Here is a 20,029-nt window from a genome sequence, read left to right as displayed (position 1 = left end):
CTTAGATTTTTAGGCCTTTTTAAGGCCACTTTACACAAACACAAATACTGTAAAAAAACTTGACCCTGCACCTATTTCTGTACATTCCAAAACACTGTGACCAAGTTACAGTTTTCTTATCTTGCTATATGTGCAACGTTACAAGCTATTTTAAATGTTATGGTTGCAGCCAAACACTCAAAATCAAGACACTCTTCAAATCAGGTTACCTGCGCAACCTTAATTTGTCACATCAGATACATCTATTACAATACAAGCATTAAATATATGATCAAATATTTTTATATATGGATTTATATATTTCACTTGGTTCACACAATACTTGAAGGATAAATCGTAGCTGTGTAAGGAAATACTGTGTTTGTAGGATATTTCTAAGATACCTTTCCCATTTACTGAAGATACTGAGAAATATACAAACATTGCAGGAGTCAGCCATTAAAAAGGTAGCCTCATATTGTTAAAGCTGTTGAACATTTCATTGAGAATTGCGTATTGTCCCTGCACCTTCTACTGCACCATCTGCTGCGATGCTGGTCAGACCGCTTAAGCCAAACTTTTTCCTGATGATCATTAATTGTGATCTTAATTTCACTGAAGTCTCACTTAAGATTCTTTGAAATCTGATCTGCAGAAGTGCCAAAGTCTGAGGACCTCAAACAAAGCATTATGGAAAAGCTTGTAAGCAAAAAAGAATTAAATATTCAGAACAGTACTTGAACAACATGCACTAAATAATACAAGGACATAATTAAGGGTGGGGGAAAAAAAATTAAATCACTGCTCAAGAGGGAGCAAGTTATGCGCCCTGAATGAGATGGATGTCCATGGATAAAGTTACACATGACAATGAATTAAGATTGTATAAAGCAACCTTATTTCAACATTTCCTAGCTTTACCCTTTTTCACAGTATTAAGGTTACCCAATTCATAGGAAAACAAGCTGGAGGGAAAAAAAATTCCAGCGATGACAGTTGTTACTCTCCTGTTTCATTAATATAGAGAAAACCCCCTAACTCTACAGCAGAACTTCCACCTCAATGCTAAGTAACTGTTAACAAAAATCGGTCATCTTTGGTGAAGTCGTACCAAGTAGGTTTTAGCAACAAACCTCACATATATTTCTGCCAAAAGCGGCAATGACAACATCCAGAATTCAGGGGTGCAACTTCAGGGTTTATAGGAGAGCAAGCTGAGGTAGCCAATAGATCCTCCCAGTCAAAAAAGCTTAACACATTTTTGTCCTTTCCTAATGTTGTTTCTTTTCAATATACCTCCTCACCACTACACTAGCCTTCTTCAAAGTTTCTAGCCAAAATAATGTCAGAGCTCAAGCCCATTGTGCAGCACAAAATGATCCGATTTTGATACAGAACACACATCAACAGTAAATTAATTCACCCAAACTCTGCTGCTTTGACTGTCTCGGGTACTTCAGTTGACGCCCATACATAACTCACCAGCTACAAGGCTAGTGTGCACCTTCCTGTCAACAGACATATCAAGAAAGAAAAACAATCAGCTACTGAAGTAATTTTTTTTTTTAAATCTTTATAACACTTTCCAAAATATAAGTCAAATTCTGTTACTGGTGACATCCCTATGACATCCATGAGACTTCCAATTGTTTCATTGGTAGCAACTCAATCTTCACTTTCACCTTATGGAAATAGTCACAGAGAACTACCCCTGGGCTTGCATACAATCTAAAACCTCAGAGAATAAAATGTCCCAGTCCTCTCCAAGTCCAGTATTCAATTTTGACAGTTTTTCCAGCAATACTTTGGGAAGCTGACCTACACACCTCAGATGTAATCTCTCAGTACTTGGGCAAAAGGTGCCATATGGTAAGGACACTCCCACTGAAGACTGCATCTAACCTCTGGGTTCATTAATAATCTGGAGGACAAAGCCTCTAAACATAATAATTACTGTGGATAATAAGGGCCTTCATTTGTATACTCTCAGTCACTGTGGCTAAGATAAGGTATTTTGTTTACATACCCTCACATAAACATTAAGAAATATGAAGCATAATCTCCCTTCATCATTATCCCTAAAACTGTAAGTAGGAAGCAAGCAGGCTCCTAGGAATATTACCCTCCTGGCCAGTAAAATGAGGAAGGAATAACTCAAGCCTTGGTTTGGTCAAACCCCTGGTACCCTAAAAGGCAGTTCATCTGAATAAGCAATAGCAGAAAATATTACTTAGTCATTTGGGGACAAATTACATCCACCTGGAATAAAACTATAATGCAGTTACAGGCCTGAAATGGTACTTTGCACTTCACCATATTCTGGCCTTCCTATAGGGTTTGTGGCAGACATAGTATTAAACAAGATAGAAATATTTTCCATAAATGCTCACAGTCATATTCTATAAACACAAGTTATAGCAAATTTAATAGTGACAGAGTCGATACAGATTAGGAATGTTCACCATTCTGAAACACCATATACATTATGAATATATATACTGTATATTTTCAACTGATTCCATTCTCAGGCTCACTGTATTAACACAATTGTAACATTTTATTAATTTATATGAAAAATACTTCACTAAGAAAGTAGACAAACTGCACAGAAATAGTACAAGTGTCATGTGCATAGCAATATAGCTTAAAGCATTCACATATGGCTTTGTTTAAATGAAACTATTGGGGAAATGGCCCTGTATGGACCTATGGTTACACAGTTGACATAATGTAAACTGCTTCACATCTTTTAGGCACTTGCTAACAATAGTGTTCAATCCCTGAAAAACAAAATCAAGAGCTAACAAGTGAAAATAACAAAAATCCCAGGATAACAGCTGTGTGTAGTTGAAAAAATTTTAAAAATTGGTTTTAGTAGTGCATGCACAGAACTGAAAAATGGGGGGGGTGGTAATTTCTGTGCAAGAATTATACCAAATAATTGAAAAGTATAAAAATATTTACATGTTTAGGTTTTTTTTAAATATGTACAGAACAAAAGCCCTGAAGACTCATTCTATAGAATAAAAATATAGGACATGATAGTAGTAACCAAAAATAATATATATTTTTATGGAATTGTATTTGCAGTTAGTTACAAGTTATCTAAACCACAAAGCTCCTTGATCTATCTCAAAGCTTGATGGCAATAGAGAATCTGCTCTTCCTTCTAAAACACGAGCACTTTGCATAATTTTTGAACTTCAGTTATAATACTGAAATACAAAATGACTTGTGTATCTTAATTCAATTGATTCACTTTTTTTAAAATTGTAATATATGATATTTTATTTTCTTCACTGGTCATAATTACATTAATGAATTCCAATCTCGAGTAGCCTCCATCAGATGCCTCTGTCCATGTCCTACCCAATTATCCTGATTGTCAAATATTCTACCACAAAACCAGCAGCTAAACTTAGCTTTCAAGGTATTATCAGAGGTAGTTTTCACAATCTGATAATTGTTTTTGCTAGTCTTTTTCAGTGTCAATTTTAAGACAAATCTTTCTTTTACAGGGCTAATAGGTTTTATTGTCCTGTGCCTCTTTTGAGAAAGATCATCAGTAGTTACATCCAAAGGATTGCAGAAGGCTGGCTGCAGAAGCGCTTCGATAGTTCGTTTTGACAATGAAACCTTAAGAACATGTCCCTTAAATTTAGCAATGGTTTTCATTACATTTACAACTTCTGGAACATCTGCATCAGGATGGTTAAGCACAACAACTGGTTGATTTCTCCGAGGGCATTTTACAAGCTGTTTAGAATTAAAAGGAAGTAATTTCAAAGTCCTCACAGTTTCTTTTGATGCCCTTGGTTTGTAAAGGCCACCTGATTCACTAACAACTTCAGCTTGATTCTTTTCCTTACACTTTCTGTGCAACATTACTTTCTTTCTTGGAGGTTCTAGGCAATTATCCTTACTTTTCCGTTTGAAATTCTTGCTTCTTTGCACACCCACAGTTTCTGAACTTTTAGACCCAGTTTGTTTTAAACGAGGTTTTACTTTTGCGGTTCTGTTTCGGGTGCTCCATGTGGACTTCTGACTACCAAAGTTATTCCTGTTGTTAGCAGTTATTACTTGCGTACTCTCAGCAGAACCTTTTTGCAACCGTGTCCCTGCAGACTTAGTAGAATAAACAGGTTCTACAGGAGGAACACGACATGCTGGATTAGAGTTTGCCAAAGAGGCATTTGCTGGCATTAAGCTACCTGGTAGGATTAAGGCATCATTAGAAGAAAGATTAGTTTGTTTCTGTGCTAGTGCAGGAGTAAGGGACTGCAAGTTATCCAACTGTAGCGAGGGCACTGAGTTGCTTACTGACTGAGTGGTATCAGCCAGCGTATCTGAAGTAGAAGTCTTAATTTTCAGCAAAAGCTTTTGTTGCATGGCTCCAGTTTTCTTTGGTTGACAATTTTGATAATGAGCATTATCCTGAAAAACACTAGGTTTATGAACTACAGGCTTGTTTGGTGTCATACATTTCAGAAAAACTGCCTGCTGTCCATCAGGCAAAAGTGCATAAACATGTTGTTTCTGGTTTAGTTCCTGTTGGTTTACTGACTCCAAGGACCCAAAGACAGCATCCTGATGCTCTGATAACACCTTCACAGAAGAAATTCCTTTCATAGATGACTCCGATGAGTTTGTAATTACAAGAGGTCCTTTGAATGGCATGCTATTCAACGAGTCATTTGCTGTACTACATGCTCTCCTATTACAGGAACTTCTTCCACTTCTGAAACTGTCATTTTTTCCCTCCACTTTTGAAGCTGGTATGGTTATTTTACCATATTCTCTGGATGCAACTCTCCCTGAAACCTGAGAACTATCACTAGGGACATTTGCAACTGTTCCAATCGTGCCACTAAAAGTCAAAATCATTCCAGGTCCTTTATTTAAAACAAAAGATGCAGGTACACCTTTAGTCACATGCCCATCTGACGAACTGGTTGACGGAAGAGATTTTCCTGACACCACCTGTAGTCCGGGCTGGTTAGCAAGGTGCAAAGGAACAAAAAATCCTGATGGAGGGGACTGAACTAAAAGGGTTTTCTTCTGTTCCCGAAGAACTGGCGAAAAGCTGCTAGGATTTGGGGTTGTAGACAGCATTTTATCTTTTATTAACTGCTGTGTTATGATTGCATCTGTATGAGTTTTTAGCAACGTGCCAACACCCGGACTTCTGGATAATTTATCCATTCCCTGTGAATCAAATGATGTTCTGGGTGTCTGTCTTTCTCTCCCATAATGTGTACCTTCATTTATGCTACATTTTGTGTTCAACTCTCTCTTATATAAATGAAAGCCTACATTAGGAGGAGACCTCTGAAAACCACATGCAGTTGCCGAGCTTTTTAAATGCGTAAAGGCTTTATTCCCTGTCTCGTAACCAGAAAGCAGCTTGTCAGAATGAAGTTTTACGCAGTTATTTGACTTGCTGTGAGATTCTGGCTGAGTAGTTGCTTTCACTTTTAACACATCTTGCAGTAACTGGTTTATTTCAGGCGATAAATAATTAGCTGCCTGTTCACTCTGCAATGAGAAAACAGATGTGATTTTAGGCATTAAGACCGAGTTAACACAATCAGAGGCATTTTCTTGGAATTTCTCAGCTACATTCTCAAAGCCTTGATGTGTGTTAGCGTCCAAATACTGCTGGCCATTATGCTGGTCCTCCATAAAACACTCGCTGTCAACAACACATTTAGACTGGCTTTTAGAAGACTCGGAATTATTCGTAGTGTTTATGTGTCCATAAGTTTTATTAATATTTGATTGGGCTGATACAGTTTTCTCTGGTTTTAAGCCTTTCATCGACTCCGAATATGAAGATGCAGATTCACTTCTACTGTTTTGAAAAGAAACTGTTTTGCTAGATATAAATTCTTTGTATCTGTCATCTGTTGACATCCAAATGCTACATGGATTATCTGAATTGTCCATTTTGGAATAGTTGTGAAAAGACAGCAACCCTTCATTAGAAGAATCCACTGAAGTTGAATAATAGAAATTATTACTTCCATTGCTATTATTCAGGCCACCATTTTGCATTTTCAGTTCAGGAAAGAAGGGCATTTTCATAGGGTCATAGTGAAGCGTATTTGTAATAGTGGGTGGTAATACCTGAGGATGACTTGGACTATAACTTCCCCATGAGATATTACTTCGGGTTCCAACTTTTGTCACCTCATCACATGGAGGTACAGTTGAGCCCAACTTCATTGGCAAAGAATTTGAACTTTTTCCTACAGCTACATTAGAAGGTGCTACAGTTTGAGAAACACTCCTACCGTGGAATAAGGAGTTATTTTGTTTTTCCACTTTTGTTTTTCCTGAATGAGGAGCAGAACAAGAAAATGGAGGTGAAGTTAATGGGTGAACAGAATTGTTCTTTAAGGTTGACTGATCAGTTACATGTGGTATAGCACCTGAAGAGAAGTCACAGGGATCAGCAGTCTGTAGCAAAGGAGTTGTAGAACCATCTTTAATAGGATCAGCTTTCTGACCCAACAAATGTACATTTTGCTTACTTGTAGGTAATAACTTTATAACAATATGTTGTTTTCCATCTACCATTTTAAATCCCATAAATTTAGCACTGTAATTTGCTGGAACAGATATTTTATTGTTTTTGACCATCAATACTGTTGGCCCATGAACAGCATTTTTCAATAATCCCAGGCCATAACTTGTTCCATCATCTGCTTTATTGTATTGTGCAGTAGTAGCAGAGAGCATTCCACCCATGAAATTATGCTTTTCTGTATACGTAATTTGATCTTTTTCATTCGCTTCCACATCTCTCGTACACTGGTTCAGCTCCTCAGCTTTTGTTTGAATTTTATTCACACTTCTCAGCACTTGTGCATTTGTTTCTCCAGTTGTGTCACTTCCACTGCTTATTTTTTTCCGTCTCCAGAATGCTTTTTTCGACGCTCCCATTTTATACCTTCTTAACACAAGCTTCAGTCCTGCTGGAGTCTTCACTATTCTTTTTTCACATTTATCATTTTCCAGTTTTTCTTTTGCATATAAGTGGTCTCTATGCAAAGCTATGATGTGTTTTAAAAGATAATCTTTCCGTGGTGTGCTGTAACTGCAATATTGACAACCATAAGGAAACGTACTGCTGTGAGCAAGATGATGTTTCTGGAACTCCTCTTTTGTAAAGCTTACGTAATGGCATTTTCCACATTTATATGGAATCTCATTATGTCTGTGAATGTGCTGAACAAATGTGCCCACATCCTGGGTAGAAAACCCACATTTTTCACATTGAAAGTGACCATTTACACAATGCTTTGATGTGAAGTGTTTCGTCAAATCCAACAAAGTGTACATATGCTCATCATTACAGAGCTCACATCTTACTAAAGTGCTACGATGGGTGCGTCTATGCTGTTTAAACGACTGAAAGTCATTAGCTGAGAAGTTACACATCTCACAAGGATACAAAGGCAACTCGCCATAGTGTAACAGCTGAAAATGTTTCTGTAGATCATTTGGGCTGTATCGAATGTTATCCTTGCACTTTGTACAAGTGAAATTCAGTATCTTTGCTGTAGTTTTCAACCCTTCTTCAAATTGCACTTCTGGTTTATGTTGCAAGTGGCTTCCCTCTGAACAACTGGGACTGCTTCCATTTATTTTCTCTAGACTTAAGGACTTCCTTGCAGTTTGCTGTTTACACTGAAAGAGTTTTCTAAATCTATCAACTTCATGTTTCATTAATACTTCATTTGGAATGTTCACCTTGGGTAAATCAATTTTCACATTTTTTATTCCGTAAGAGAGACTGACATCTAAAATTGCTGGTTGAGTCATCATACTTAAAGGATCATTCACCAGTGCTTTTTCCAAAGTGGTATCTGTAAAAAAATTCTTCGCAGCATTGTGTTTTAACAAATTAATTTGCTTTTTATCACTAAAAACCTGTTCCTTTTCAGATGGCATGATTTTAGGTTTTCCTTTTAAGTGAATTCTTGAGATTAGTCTTAGCTCCTGCAGCAAACAAGACTACCACGCTGAGTTATTCTCAAGGTTCTAGAGCTTCCCCATTTTATTCTCCTGAAAAGAGAAAACAAACAAAGCAAATATTACTTTTAAAACCAATGCAAATAGAACACTTAATACAATTCATTAATAAATACATGCCGATCCTGGAAGTTGTTTGATTTTTATAACAGCATTTGAGATAAAAGGATGAGGCAAAAAAATGAGACATTATACCGTAACCTTTGTTTGTTTGTGTTTGGGGATTTTTTTTCCCCCACAAAATATACATAAATCTTGAAAAATAAGCTTTAAAGAACAACATCTACTGAAAGATGAAAATATTGAAATTCCATGCCATCAAATTTTGGTTTTCTCCAACCAGGACAGCCTGTAAGCACAAGATATCCTAAGAGTTGCTTTTTTAAAATTAAGCTGGCATTTATGACTCACTCTGGATTTCAAGCAAATACAAACACAGTACCTCTGCTGTGGCACGGATCACTAACAATCTAGATGAAGTACTAAAAACAAGTGGAATTCAAAAAGAAAGGAAAAAAGAAAGGAAAAAAGAAAGGAAAAAAGAAAGGAAAAAAGAAAGGAAAAAAGAAAGGAAAAAAGAAAGGAAAAAAGAAAGGAAAAAAGAAAGGAAAAAAGAAAGGAAAAAAGAAAGGAAAAAAGAAAGGAAAAAAGAAAGGAAAAAAGAAAGGAAAAAAGAAAGGAAAAAAGAAAGGAAAAAAGAAAGGAAAAAAGAAAGGAAAAAAGAAAGGAAAAAAGAAAGGAAAAAAGAAAGGAAAAAAGAAAGGAAAAAAGAAAGGAAAAAAGAAAGGAAAAAAGAAAGGAAAAAAGAAAGGAAAAAAGAAAGGAAAAAAGAAAGGAAAAAAGAAAGGAAAAAAGAAAGGAAAAAAGAAAGGAAAAAAGAAAGGAAAAAAGAAAGGAAAAAAGAAAGGAAAAAAGAAAGGAAAAAAGAAAGGAAAAAAGAAAGGAAAAAAGAAAGGAAAAAAGAAAGGAAAAAAGAAAGGAAAAAAGAAAGGAAAAAAGAAAGGAAAAAAGAAAGGAAAAAAGAAAGGAAAAAAGAAAGGAAAAAAGAAAGGAAAAAAGAAAGGAAAAAAGAAAGGAAAAAAGAAAGGAAAAAAGAAAGGAAAAAAGAAAGGAAAAAAGAAAGGAAAAAAGAAAGGAAAAAAGAAAGGAAAAAAGAAAGGAAAAAAGAAAGGAAAAAAGAAAGGAAAAAAGAAAGGAAAAAAGAAAGGAAAAAAGAAAGGAAAAAAGAAAGGAAAAAAGAAAGGAAAAAAGAAAGGAAAAAAGAAAGGAAAAAAGAAAGGAAAAAAGAAAGGAAAAAAGAAAGGAAAAAAGAAAGGAAAAAAGAAAGGAAAAAAGAAAGGAAAAAAGAAAGGAAAAAAGAAAGGAAAAAAGAAAGGAAAAAAGAAAGGAAAAAAGAAAGGAAAAAAGAAAGGAAAAAAGAAAGGAAAAAAGAAAGGAAAAAAGAAAGGAAAAAAGAAAGGAAAAAAGAAAGGAAAAAAGAAAGGAAAAAAGAAAGGAAAAAAGAAAGGAAAAAAGAAAGGAAAAAAGAAAGGAAAAAAGAAAGGAAAAAAGAAAGGAAAAAAGAAAGGAAAAAAGAAAGGAAAAAAGAAAGGAAAAAAGAAAGGAAAAAAGAAAGGAAAAAAGAAAGGAAAAAAGAAAGGAAAAAAGAAAGGAAAAAAGAAAGGAAAAAAGAAAGGAAAAAAGAAAGGAAAAAAGAAAGGAAAAAAGAAAGGAAAAAAGAAAGGAAAAAAGAAAGGAAAAAAGAAAGGAAAAAAGAAAGGAAAAAAGAAAGGAAAAAAGAAAGGAAAAAAGAAAGGAAAAAAGAAAGGAAAAAAGAAAGGAAAAAAGAAAGGAAAAAAGAAAGGAAAAAAGAAAGGAAAAAAGAAAGGAAAAAAGAAAGGAAAAAAGAAAGGAAAAAAGAAAGGAAAAAAGAAAGGAAAAAAGAAAGGAAAAAAGAAAGGAAAAAAGAAAGGAAAAAAGAAAGGAAAAAAGAAAGGAAAAAAGAAAGGAAAAAAGAAAGGAAAAAAGAAAGGAAAAAAGAAAGGAAAAAAGAAAGGAAAAAAGAAAGGAAAAAAGAAAGGAAAAAAGAAAGGAAAAAAGAAAGGAAAAAAGAAAGGAAAAAAGAAAGGAAAAAAGAAAGGAAAAAAGAAAGGAAAAAAGAAAGGAAAAAAGAAAGGAAAAAAGAAAGGAAAAAAGAAAGGAAAAAAGAAAGGAAAAAAGAAAGGAAAAAAGAAAGGAAAAAAGAAAGGAAAAAAGAAAGGAAAAAAGAAAGGAAAAAAGAAAGGAAAAAAGAAAGGAAAAAAGAAAGGAAAAAAGAAAGGAAAAAAGAAAGGAAAAAAGAAAGGAAAAAAGAAAGGAAAAAAGAAAGGAAAAAAGAAAGGAAAAAAGAAAGGAAAAAAGAAAGGAAAAAAGAAAGGAAAAAAGAAAGGAAAAAAGAAAGGAAAAAAGAAAGGAAAAAAGAAAGGAAAAAAGAAAGGAAAAAAGAAAGGAAAAAAGAAAGGAAAAAAGAAAGGAAAAAAGAAAGGAAAAAAGAAAGGAAAAAAGAAAGGAAAAAAGAAAGGAAAAAAGAAAGGAAAAAAGAAAGGAAAAAAGAAAGGAAAAAAGAAAGGAAAAAAGAAAGGAAAAAAGAAAGGAAAAAAGAAAGGAAAAAAGAAAGGAAAAAAGAAAGGAAAAAAGAAAGGAAAAAAGAAAGGAAAAAAGAAAGGAAAAAAGAAAGGAAAAAAGAAAGGAAAAAAGAAAGGAAAAAAGAAAGGAAAAAAGAAAGGAAAAAAGAAAGGAAAAAAGAAAGGAAGTCTGAAGTAGTCAACAGATAAAAGTTAACGGTTTTTTCACCATATGTTCCTGGGTACAGGTTAATCTTTTCAGAACAAGTGCATGACTGACACCAGTACTCCTCTATGGATTAAGAGGCTCGAATAGGTATGGTCAGCATCACTGTCTTGCTACAGACTTAATGCCAGTGTTTCCATAACTGGCTGCACTAACAATTTATAGCAGCTCAAGTCTATGCTCAAACAACACTCCCACATGTCCACACAAAATCAGCAGAAATGGAATAGCAGCGAAAATAACTTGGACTTTGAAAACTGAAACTGTAAAGGAAGAACTACTGTTTCTTCACTAGTATATAAACACTTTACTGAAAACTTTTTTCCATAGTAGAAGTCACAGCATCACTTTCTTCTTTACTAGCAAAAGTTAGCAGTGTCAGCTGAAATCTTGTCAGTAGCTCTCTCTCCACTACTCTCCTGCCACTCCTGAAGCAACAGACTTGGAATTCATCAGATCATCCTATTTATTCACATTCGAACTGAAAGAATGATCACATCCGCTTCCTCATTACAATGAAGTGCAAGAACTGCTTCCAGAGCTCCAAGCCATCACAAGCATCACCACTAAGGTCTTCCAGATATTCTCCCATAGTCCTGTGAGAAGGAAGTATCTACCACTAAACATGCACATACCTGACAAAGAAAATGGAGACTGAAAAGTTTTCAAGGCCATGTTCATGTATCACACAGCAAGAAAAGAAAAACACTTTTTTAAGCACATGCTTCATTGCATTCCTTTGGAAAAGATATTAGCATTTCAGTGTAATTCTTGAAAATAATAAGCAAAACAGGATCCAATATCAAATAAATTCAATCAACTGTGTTCTTCAGCTGAGACCTGCAAGATTTCAACTATACATCTGACATTCAAAAAACCAAAAAAAACCCCACAAACTACAGACACATACACAGACATTCCCTCCTTGGGAGACTTTCCAAACTAAAACACTTTAGGTACTCAATTATTTTTCGTTTTAAGTCGACAATATGTTTCCCATCTTTCACAGAGGAGATTAATACATGGGATATTACTCTACTTCGAGCCTTCAGAAGAGAACAACTCATCTATACTACACTCCATTTTCACCAAAAGAGTACTGTATTACAGTGCTTTCTCTCATCAGTGGTAAATCCCTTATTTGAACAGCAGCAAGCTCAACTCCCACATAAAGAATACGTAACTAAAAATGACTTGGATTTGTTGGCTTGAAGAACTTTTTTAATACACAGATGCAACACATGAAGATCGTAGGTTGCACGATACATCAACCTGATGGTAGCTGCCTAGCACATTAAAATTGTTATACTGTCAAATACCAAAACCTGAAATATGTGTGCAATTAACACTATAAAAATCAGAAGTGGATAAAGTACACTGCAGAGAACAAGCCTCAGGCTTTTAACATGAGGCCAATGTGGTCCTCAATCAGGCAACATTTCACTAACTGGATAAAACATTCATGTTTGTCAAAGAGTCGCAGTTGGGTATATTCAAACCTGAATTGAGACCTCCTTTAACTAATTAACCACACAAATTAGAATTTAATTTTGCTATTATTGGGTAGCATACAACTATTGCCAAGCACCTGCAGCACAACAAATAAAAATATTTACTAGAAACAGCTAGTAAAAAAAAATTCTTAGATCCCAGGGATCTTTAAATGTACATTATCAAAGAAGTAGTCCAACTTACATATTAAGAAAAGACTTGACTTCAATTCTTCAACAGCGTTTTTAACATTTTTCCACACACATAGAAGAGGTAAATATGTAAGACTCAGAAAAGGCCACAGTCAGGAGGAATACTGAAAAAAGGTCTGGAAACAAAAGGAAAGGTATTTTAAAAGGTGTAAATACAAGCATAACTGAAAGAATAAGCTGAAAAGCGTAAATCCTTCACAATTTTACATTATGTGCATTTTAACACATTGAAGACAGAAAAACTGTAAATATGTACTGTAATGTTCTCTCCCAAAGAACACCATCAAATACAATACAAATTCTAAATTAATGAGTGGGATTAAAAGTTGCTAGCAAACTCCTCCTCACAAGGCCTATTTTAACCTTAGCTTTGTCACTACATCTCAGGCATTCAAAACAGGTAAGCATAAACATATGATAACTTAAAAACAAGACAGAAAGAAGTAACTGGTACCGCAGTCCACCAAATTTTAACTTGAACTCAAAAGACACTTACCTTTTCTTAAGTACATATTGTGACATAGCCTATAGCAAAGACCCAATTATAATTTTCTATAATGTTTGACAAAAGCCTGTGAGGGAGGTGGAATATTACATTCACAATATTTGAAACAAGTACATTATAAAGCAGATATAATGCATACAAACCTTGAAGATACAGAAGCATGTGCCACAGTTAAGTCTCATAAAAAAAATAAAAATCACTAAGCACAAGCATAAGCAACCACTTGAGGCTCTAAATCTCAATTTTCTTCCCCCCAAAATGCTCCAGTATGTCAGTGTTTTGTTTAAAAAAAGTACACATAGAGAAAAAAAGTTTAGTTACATACTTTAACCTAGTGAGAAGTGGCAGACAGGAGTAAGATACTCCTAATTTAGGTACCTTTTACCATTTTTCCACTTAGAACAAAAAGAACAGAAATTCAAAATATGTTTCGAGGCAGGCAGTATTTTCAAGATTTCTGTAAAACTCTTTAAACTCATTTAAATTTTACTAAAAAAAAAAAAAACCCTATGCTAAAGTATTTTCAATGCTTGGTCCCATCCTACATGTGCCTGCAAATTAGAGTGCTGCCTTCATCTCTACAAAGATCTGGACACATGCAGGAACTTACAGAACTAGATCTTCAGGAACCCATAGAGCTAGAGCTTCTGGCGGCCTGATACAATCTATCCGACACAGCAAAACGCTGCTTTGGTAAAAATAAAAAACAAAAATAAGTTACCAAATCCCTCTCGAAGCTAACAAACACCAACACAGACACCCCTGCCGCACAGCAAACTTGCCATTTACGAAAACAGCAGCTCAACGCTCCGGCGATACACGGCCAACGTACCTGCAAACAACCACTTTCTCAGCCCGCGCTTGCGATGTCGGGGGGACGCTCCCCGTCCCCCCGCTCGGGGCTCCCGGCCCCGCCGGCAGCGAGCAGCAGTCCCTCGGCGCTGCCGAGGAGCAGGGCCAGGGCGCGGGCTGTCCCCCCGGCCCCGGGAGGAGGAGGCAAGGGAGAGCAGGGACAAAACACGAAGCACTCGGTGCCGCCGGCCCGGCGGGGGAGCCCCCGGCGCTGCCACCCCCTCAGGGCCGCGCCGCGGGCTCCACCCAACCACGGCGGCAGCGGAGGGCGCTCCCCGAAATTGGGGTGGGGGCGAGTGGGGCACCTCCCCTCCCCAGCTCCTCCTTGGGAGCCACGCGGCTGCCGGGGCAGCCCCGGCGGGCAGCGCTGCCCCCGCCCCGCCGGGCCGCCCGCCGGAGGGCGCCCACACGGCCCCGGGGGGCGCCGCGGTGCCCGCGACGCCTCGCCGGCCCCGCGTAGCCTGGCGGAGGGATACGGCGCCACGGCCGTCCCCGGAGCCGGACATGAAGCATTCTCGCCCGCTCCCCGCCGCGGCCAGGCGCTGCCCACCGTCCCCGGCCGTGCCGCCGCCAGCCCCGGCCACCCCGCGAACTTCCCGCGGCCGGAGGGGGCGGGGGGCGCGGACTATTTAACGGCTCAACCCTACCACGGGGAGGCTTCCTGCTCCGCCGCGGCTCGTCATCTCCAGCCCGCTCCTCTCCGCCGCAGCCCGCGCCGGGCCGCCCCGCCCGCACCGCGCCGGGCCGCCCCTTCCCCGCCCGGCGCCCCTCGCGGAGTTACCTCGCCCCTCTCCATAGCCCGGCCGGTCGCCGTTGGCGGCCATAACAGTTTCCATCCGGGGACTGTGGGGCGGCGAGCCTGGCGGTGGGGGCGGCCGCAGCGGAGGGATACGCGTTCACCTGGCGAGACGGACGGCGGCCGACGAGGCCCAGGGCGGGGAGCGCTGGGGGTGGGGGGAGGGGTGGGGCGCCACCGCCCCCCCGGCGGGACGGGCGGCGGCCCCGCGGGGGCCGGCCCCCGGTGGGGGAGAGGCGGCGGCGCACGACAGTCCACGCTGCCTTCCTCCTCTTCCTTGTCCTCCCCATCCTTGGATGTGGCCGCGGGGACTGGGGGCGAGAGGGAAGCACAATGCCGGGCCGTCCGGCGGGAGGGCCGAGGCCTCCCGCACCCCTTCCCCGGGCCGCCGCGGCCTGCCGCCGGCCGACTGCTGCGGTGGGCCTTGGCCACATGGCACGGCCGTAGGTACAGCCAGGCCGGCCGGGCCCCTCGTTACCTTGCAGTGGTTTTGCGTTTCCCTCTGCCCAAGGGTGTGCGCAGTCCAGTGGCCGGTAATGGCACCGGGCAGGGAGAGCTGATGCCCCGGCAGAAAACATCCAGAAATGAAGGTTCTTGTCTAGGATGTTTGTGGTCCGCCCTAGATAAGGATTTGATGAGCTGCGGAGACACAATGTATAGGGGGTAGCTGTAGAAGATGGCAGCAATGAAAGCATTCAGAATGTTATGAAGGGATAAGATCCGTTGATCTGGTTTCATATGCTCAACACAGCTGAAAATCACAACAAATTAAATGTTTGCCTTGTTAGAGATGCAATATCATTGCTGCTTAAAAGAGGGATAAACGCTTGTTAGTAGTAGCATGCTCTTTACATTTGTGCTAAGTTTTAATGCGCGTGGAAAATCGCCAAAAGTAGAATCACCAGAGTATGCAGGCACATGTGAAGCAGGAGATTCAGATGTACCATGGCCAAAAAAGGGCAAACACCCATGGCAGAAATAGACTGTAAAAATGAATTGTGAATGAAGAGGTCACTGCAAAAGAAAGCCTCTCTCCACTTACAAAATAGCATTCAAAAATCAAAAGCAAAGAGGAGAAAGTTTTAAGTTCCCAAAGGAAAAAGCTTAAACTAACTCATGAGCAATTTAACTGAGCAATTCGGTCAACTGAGTAAATTTTTCTCCTCAAACCCTGTCACATTTTAATAGCTGCAACAAAGTTTAAAAAATACACTTTTTACTTGTGATAAAATTTGAGACCAAGGAATGTTGCTGTCTTTGAGTATGTATGTGCATGTAACAAGGATCCATTAAACATCAACATACTTTTAATTCCTCTTTCAACTTATATCACTTATTTCCCTTGTGTCCTGAACTGTAAAATAAAATTAATAGAAGCCATTTTGGGGTGGGTTTTTTGGCCCTAAAGAATATCTTCAGGAATAGAATTATATCATTGATAGTTCTACTACACCCGAATGAAACAATCTGTGCCAAAAACAAGCAGCAAAATATACTGGTTTGCATGCAGATCTTCAAATTATTCTTCTGGCTTCTGATTCATTACATTTTTCTAAGTGGTCAGAAGTGGAGATTTTATGCACGTACCCATAGTGTTTTGGAGAATCTGAAAACTACAACTGAAGAAAAAAAGACCAATGGCATAATTCTGACTGCAGCCCTAAAGTCAGAAAAGATAACAGAAAAGAATTATCCATGAAAGTCATCCGTTTAACAAGCAGCTACAGTATCAAATTCATGTTAGAATGCTAGTATTCCTAATCTGAAATTAAAATCCAAGTGTTTTGTCAACTATTCATCCCAACAAATTTGCACCTAAAGATAGAAACAAATACCTGTATTTTATCACTTCATAATTCAAATTTAGAACACATGGATGTTAAACACAAGAGAGAAAATGAAAACCTGTGAGATAACACCAACAAGAGGAAGAAAGAAGAAAGGCCAACGTCTAATTTATCATATAGGTGGAGATTCTCTGTAGCACAGCAGGAATCCAAAATGATGCCATCAAAACACATCATTCTAACAATAAATTCATGTTGCGATTAAGATTTGTGTAGGAATATGTGGGGGAAAAAATGGCAATCCAATGAAAAATGACAACAATGGGCAAGCCCACCAAACAGATTGACATGGTATAGTAGCTTCTCCCAAAATCCATGAAGGAGCTCTTTAGTCATGAGAGTCAGCATCCACAAAAACGCTTCCCAAAGTTTCTAAGTAAAAGTCAACGACCTTCCCATTTTGCAGGAGTACTAGGAACACCTTATAAACTATGACATGAGAGGCTGCCTCAAAGATCTTTTTGATTCCACCCGCTCACTGCTAAAGAGAGGACTAATGAATGCAACAGCTGCCATCCTACCATGCTCAGAGTAGAAACTAAACTGAAAGCCATCAAGGAAACCCAAGTAAGACCAAAGTCTTCTCAAGTGGTGCAGAAGTGAGTGCACAGAACTGGAGAGCACATGTGTTTTCTGAGTATCCTGATGCTGGCAGTTGAACCTCGTGGCATCAGGCATGAACTGTGATGGAGCATATGAACGCAAACTTAGATATTTTTAAGTACTTTCTTATTATCCCTAGAATATGATTTCTTTAAAGTGGCACTGTTCTATTTCAAGGATCTTTCAAGGATCAATGAATGCTGCATGAGGACTAGAATATCTTTGTATTCTTTTTCCAGAAGACAGATCACTCATGATGCACCTGGATAGGCACCATATGTACACATCACTGTTAAATTTCCAAATTCTTAAAAATTGAGGACTGAATCCACATAATACTCCAGTCCTTTATTCTTTTTCAGAAGATAAATTGAATTTGGTCCACTTTTCTATGTGAGATCCTGTGAAAAAGATGTTCAGCCACAAGACAGTCTATGTTCTGTGAAACCTGAAATACCCCACAGCACTTTTTACTTTTCACCCCAAAAAACTGCTCTGACATCTGCAGTGAGTTTTTTTTCCCGAGCCTTGGCTTTTGTCTCCAGAAACATATGTAAGCTTTGTAGTATTTTGGAAGCTTTAGAGGTATTTGCACTGTCCCAGTGTGCATTACATCACATTATTCTGTGCATCTGAAATAGGAGACAATGACAGGACTTCCCATTACATATGTCATTAGTGTTAGTCTGTTATAAATTGGTAGGGCAATTAAGTGCAAATAAGTAGCCTTCATAATGTGATTTTTATTATTGATGCTATTAGTTCTGTATATGTGATGGTTTAAAATTGAAAAATGAATGCTTTCCTCAGATACATGGGTGTCTCAAAAACAACAGGAATACTGCACCCCTGGTTTCATCGAGATACCCATCTTATTTATGGATAGTGGGGTGGATTGAATCAATTTATTGTATAATCTGCTGGACTATCAGAAATTACTTATATCAGAAATAAATCCACACCAAATAATTGGGACTGACTTAAGGATTTCCTCAGAAATACTCTGGAAAAGAAAAAAAGATAATTGAATTTTTGGAAGTCTATGCTAAGGCAAATACCAAGCACAGATGACCAAATGATGCTGAGGAACTCTTCATTTTTTAAAGAAAAGCACTTCTTTTTAATGTGAAGTTGCTCATGCTTTTGCCTGAAATCACTGAATTCAATCACAGACACAGAAGAGCTTTTTTCTGAGTTAGAAACAATAATGAAGTGTTACTGCTAGTGTGTTCCATATTTTAATTATAAAGTGGAAATACCTGGCTAAAAGTGAAAACATTATGTCAGTTAAATTTTCACATTTGCGAGTTTTTCCCATTTGTTGGTACGTGTAGGAAAAATAGACAAATCTCAAAAAGTTTTTTGATCTATGACAACTTTTAGTCTTGGTTCTGTTCCATTTTTTGTTCAATCTAACATGAATTTAAATTAATTTCTCTTTCTACAGACATTACCAATGCTGTAGCTGTTTTCATCTGAACTTCTATTGCTGCAGTTTTAACAGTTATGGTTTAGATAGCTCCAAGACCGATTGGCACTGTGAGATCCAAAAAGAAAGTTAAATTATTGACTTCTTTCACTATTGCAATACTACTATATATGTGCAGGTAAAGCCATAATGAGAATTCAGTGATGTTCAGATATTAATTATGATACCATTAGGTGCCAGCATTAATATTTCTATGTTTAAAAGGTAATATGTTGTGAAAAGGAAGCCTTACCATTATGCTTTCCTGCTGTTTAACCAATGAAACAAAACCAGGCTATTCACCATTAAAAAATACAGACCCAGAATTAAGGTGTTTATTTTACGTCACTTACAGTGACATATAGGCAACCATACATTGCAAAATACATAACCATCAAAGCCCATAATCTAGCACATCAGGAACCAGTTTCTCATAAGAAGGCAATTTTTTTATTTTCACAGCGTACTGATGTTTTATCTTAGAGAAAGAAATATGGAACTTCTCTTACAGTCATGAAGCAGCTCATTCATATAAGCATTGCTTCAAGTACACTGTACTTTATGAAAGAAATGAACTCTGCCTAGCCAATGTATTATTTATTTTAGTGACAAGCACAGTTTGGAGCTTTTTGTCAGCAGATCAGTATGGAAATAATAGATTTGAAGAATGAACTCAAAAGGCCCCACCAAAAAGCTTTTATGTAAGAATACATCAGTAAAAAAAGAATAATACAGAAAGTCAAGTTAGCACCTTTAATGAATGAAGTGGTATGGAACAGAATATAATAGAATTTCTTTGAACCCTCCATTTACTATGTTATCTGTAAGATTGCACTTTCTATTTACAGGTCATTACAAGAATTTGAAACAATCTAGCAGTAAGATTACTTGACTCAGGCTTTTTGTCGGTGTCACAACAGATCTTTTCTAACTCCTATGAACCAGATATTCTTAAAAGAAATATCAGACGCATCTCAGTTCTTTTTTGCTTTTGGTTCGAAGACTCCTAGGCAGTTTGCCTGCCAAGGCTAAGTAAGGTCTATCAATTCCTAAACACAATTTTCCTTCATCTAAGTATGTTTAGTCCCTGGTTCCTACCTCCATGGATTTCCAGCCTCTTCTACCTGTGATATTGCCCACCCAGCTGTACCACAAAGATGGACATGAACATATTCAGAACTTGCTGTCTTCTGGAAAAACAGATAATCATTTGAGCTGTTCTAGTGATACTAAGTAGTAGCTGTAGCTGCCAAGCAGTACATAAAAATATGGTTTATAATCTCATTACAGGCAAGCCAGGAAAGAAATATCAATTAATTACATTTTATGAAATATATGTTTAATAAATATATTAAATGCTGAAATAGACAAACGCATGGGATTAGGTTTTACTTACTGTTACTAAAACTCACAAAGTGATTCAGAATTTTA

At 37.9% G+C, this 20,029-nt stretch overlaps 1 protein-coding gene across 7 annotated transcripts; it reads right to left on the bottom strand.

The window, feature by feature from the left end:
• Positions 1-2,376: 2,376 nt before the first annotated feature.
• Positions 2,377-14,786, bottom strand: ZNF518A (zinc finger protein 518A). 7 transcript variants are annotated; one of them, XM_074874994.1, is made up of 3 exons: positions 14,666-14,786; positions 12,520-12,643; positions 2,377-8,049 (listed from the first exon to the last, which is right to left on the bottom strand). In XM_074874994.1, the coding sequence occupies exon 3, from the start codon at positions 7,933-7,935 to the stop codon at positions 3,289-3,291; it is 4,647 nt and encodes a 1,548-aa protein (XP_074731095.1). In that variant the 5' UTR covers positions 7,936-8,049; positions 12,520-12,643; positions 14,666-14,786; the 3' UTR covers positions 2,377-3,288. The 7 variants fall into 7 exon arrangements, with proteins under 7 accessions (XP_074731095.1, XP_074731099.1, XP_074731096.1 ...); XM_074874998.1 differs by lacking the exon at positions 14,666-14,786 and adding an exon at positions 13,852-14,279 and having other exon boundaries at positions 12,520-12,631; XM_074874995.1 differs by lacking the exon at positions 14,666-14,786 and adding an exon at positions 13,865-14,279.
• Positions 14,787-20,029: the final 5,243 nt, after the last annotated feature.

The sequence above is a fragment of the Strix uralensis genome, chromosome 7, assembly GCF_047716275.1.
Source record: "Strix uralensis isolate ZFMK-TIS-50842 chromosome 7, bStrUra1, whole genome shotgun sequence".
NCBI classification, from domain to species: domain Eukaryota; kingdom Metazoa; phylum Chordata; class Aves; order Strigiformes; family Strigidae; genus Strix; species Strix uralensis.
Note: the sequence above shows the minus strand (reverse complement) of the source record. Positions and strands in the feature narration are given on the sequence as shown.

Coding starts and splice junctions, on each gene's coding strand:
- ZNF518A (XM_074874994.1), bottom strand. CDS start 7,935: ATGCCATCTGAAAAGGAACAGGTTTTTAGTGATAAAAAGCAAATTAAT.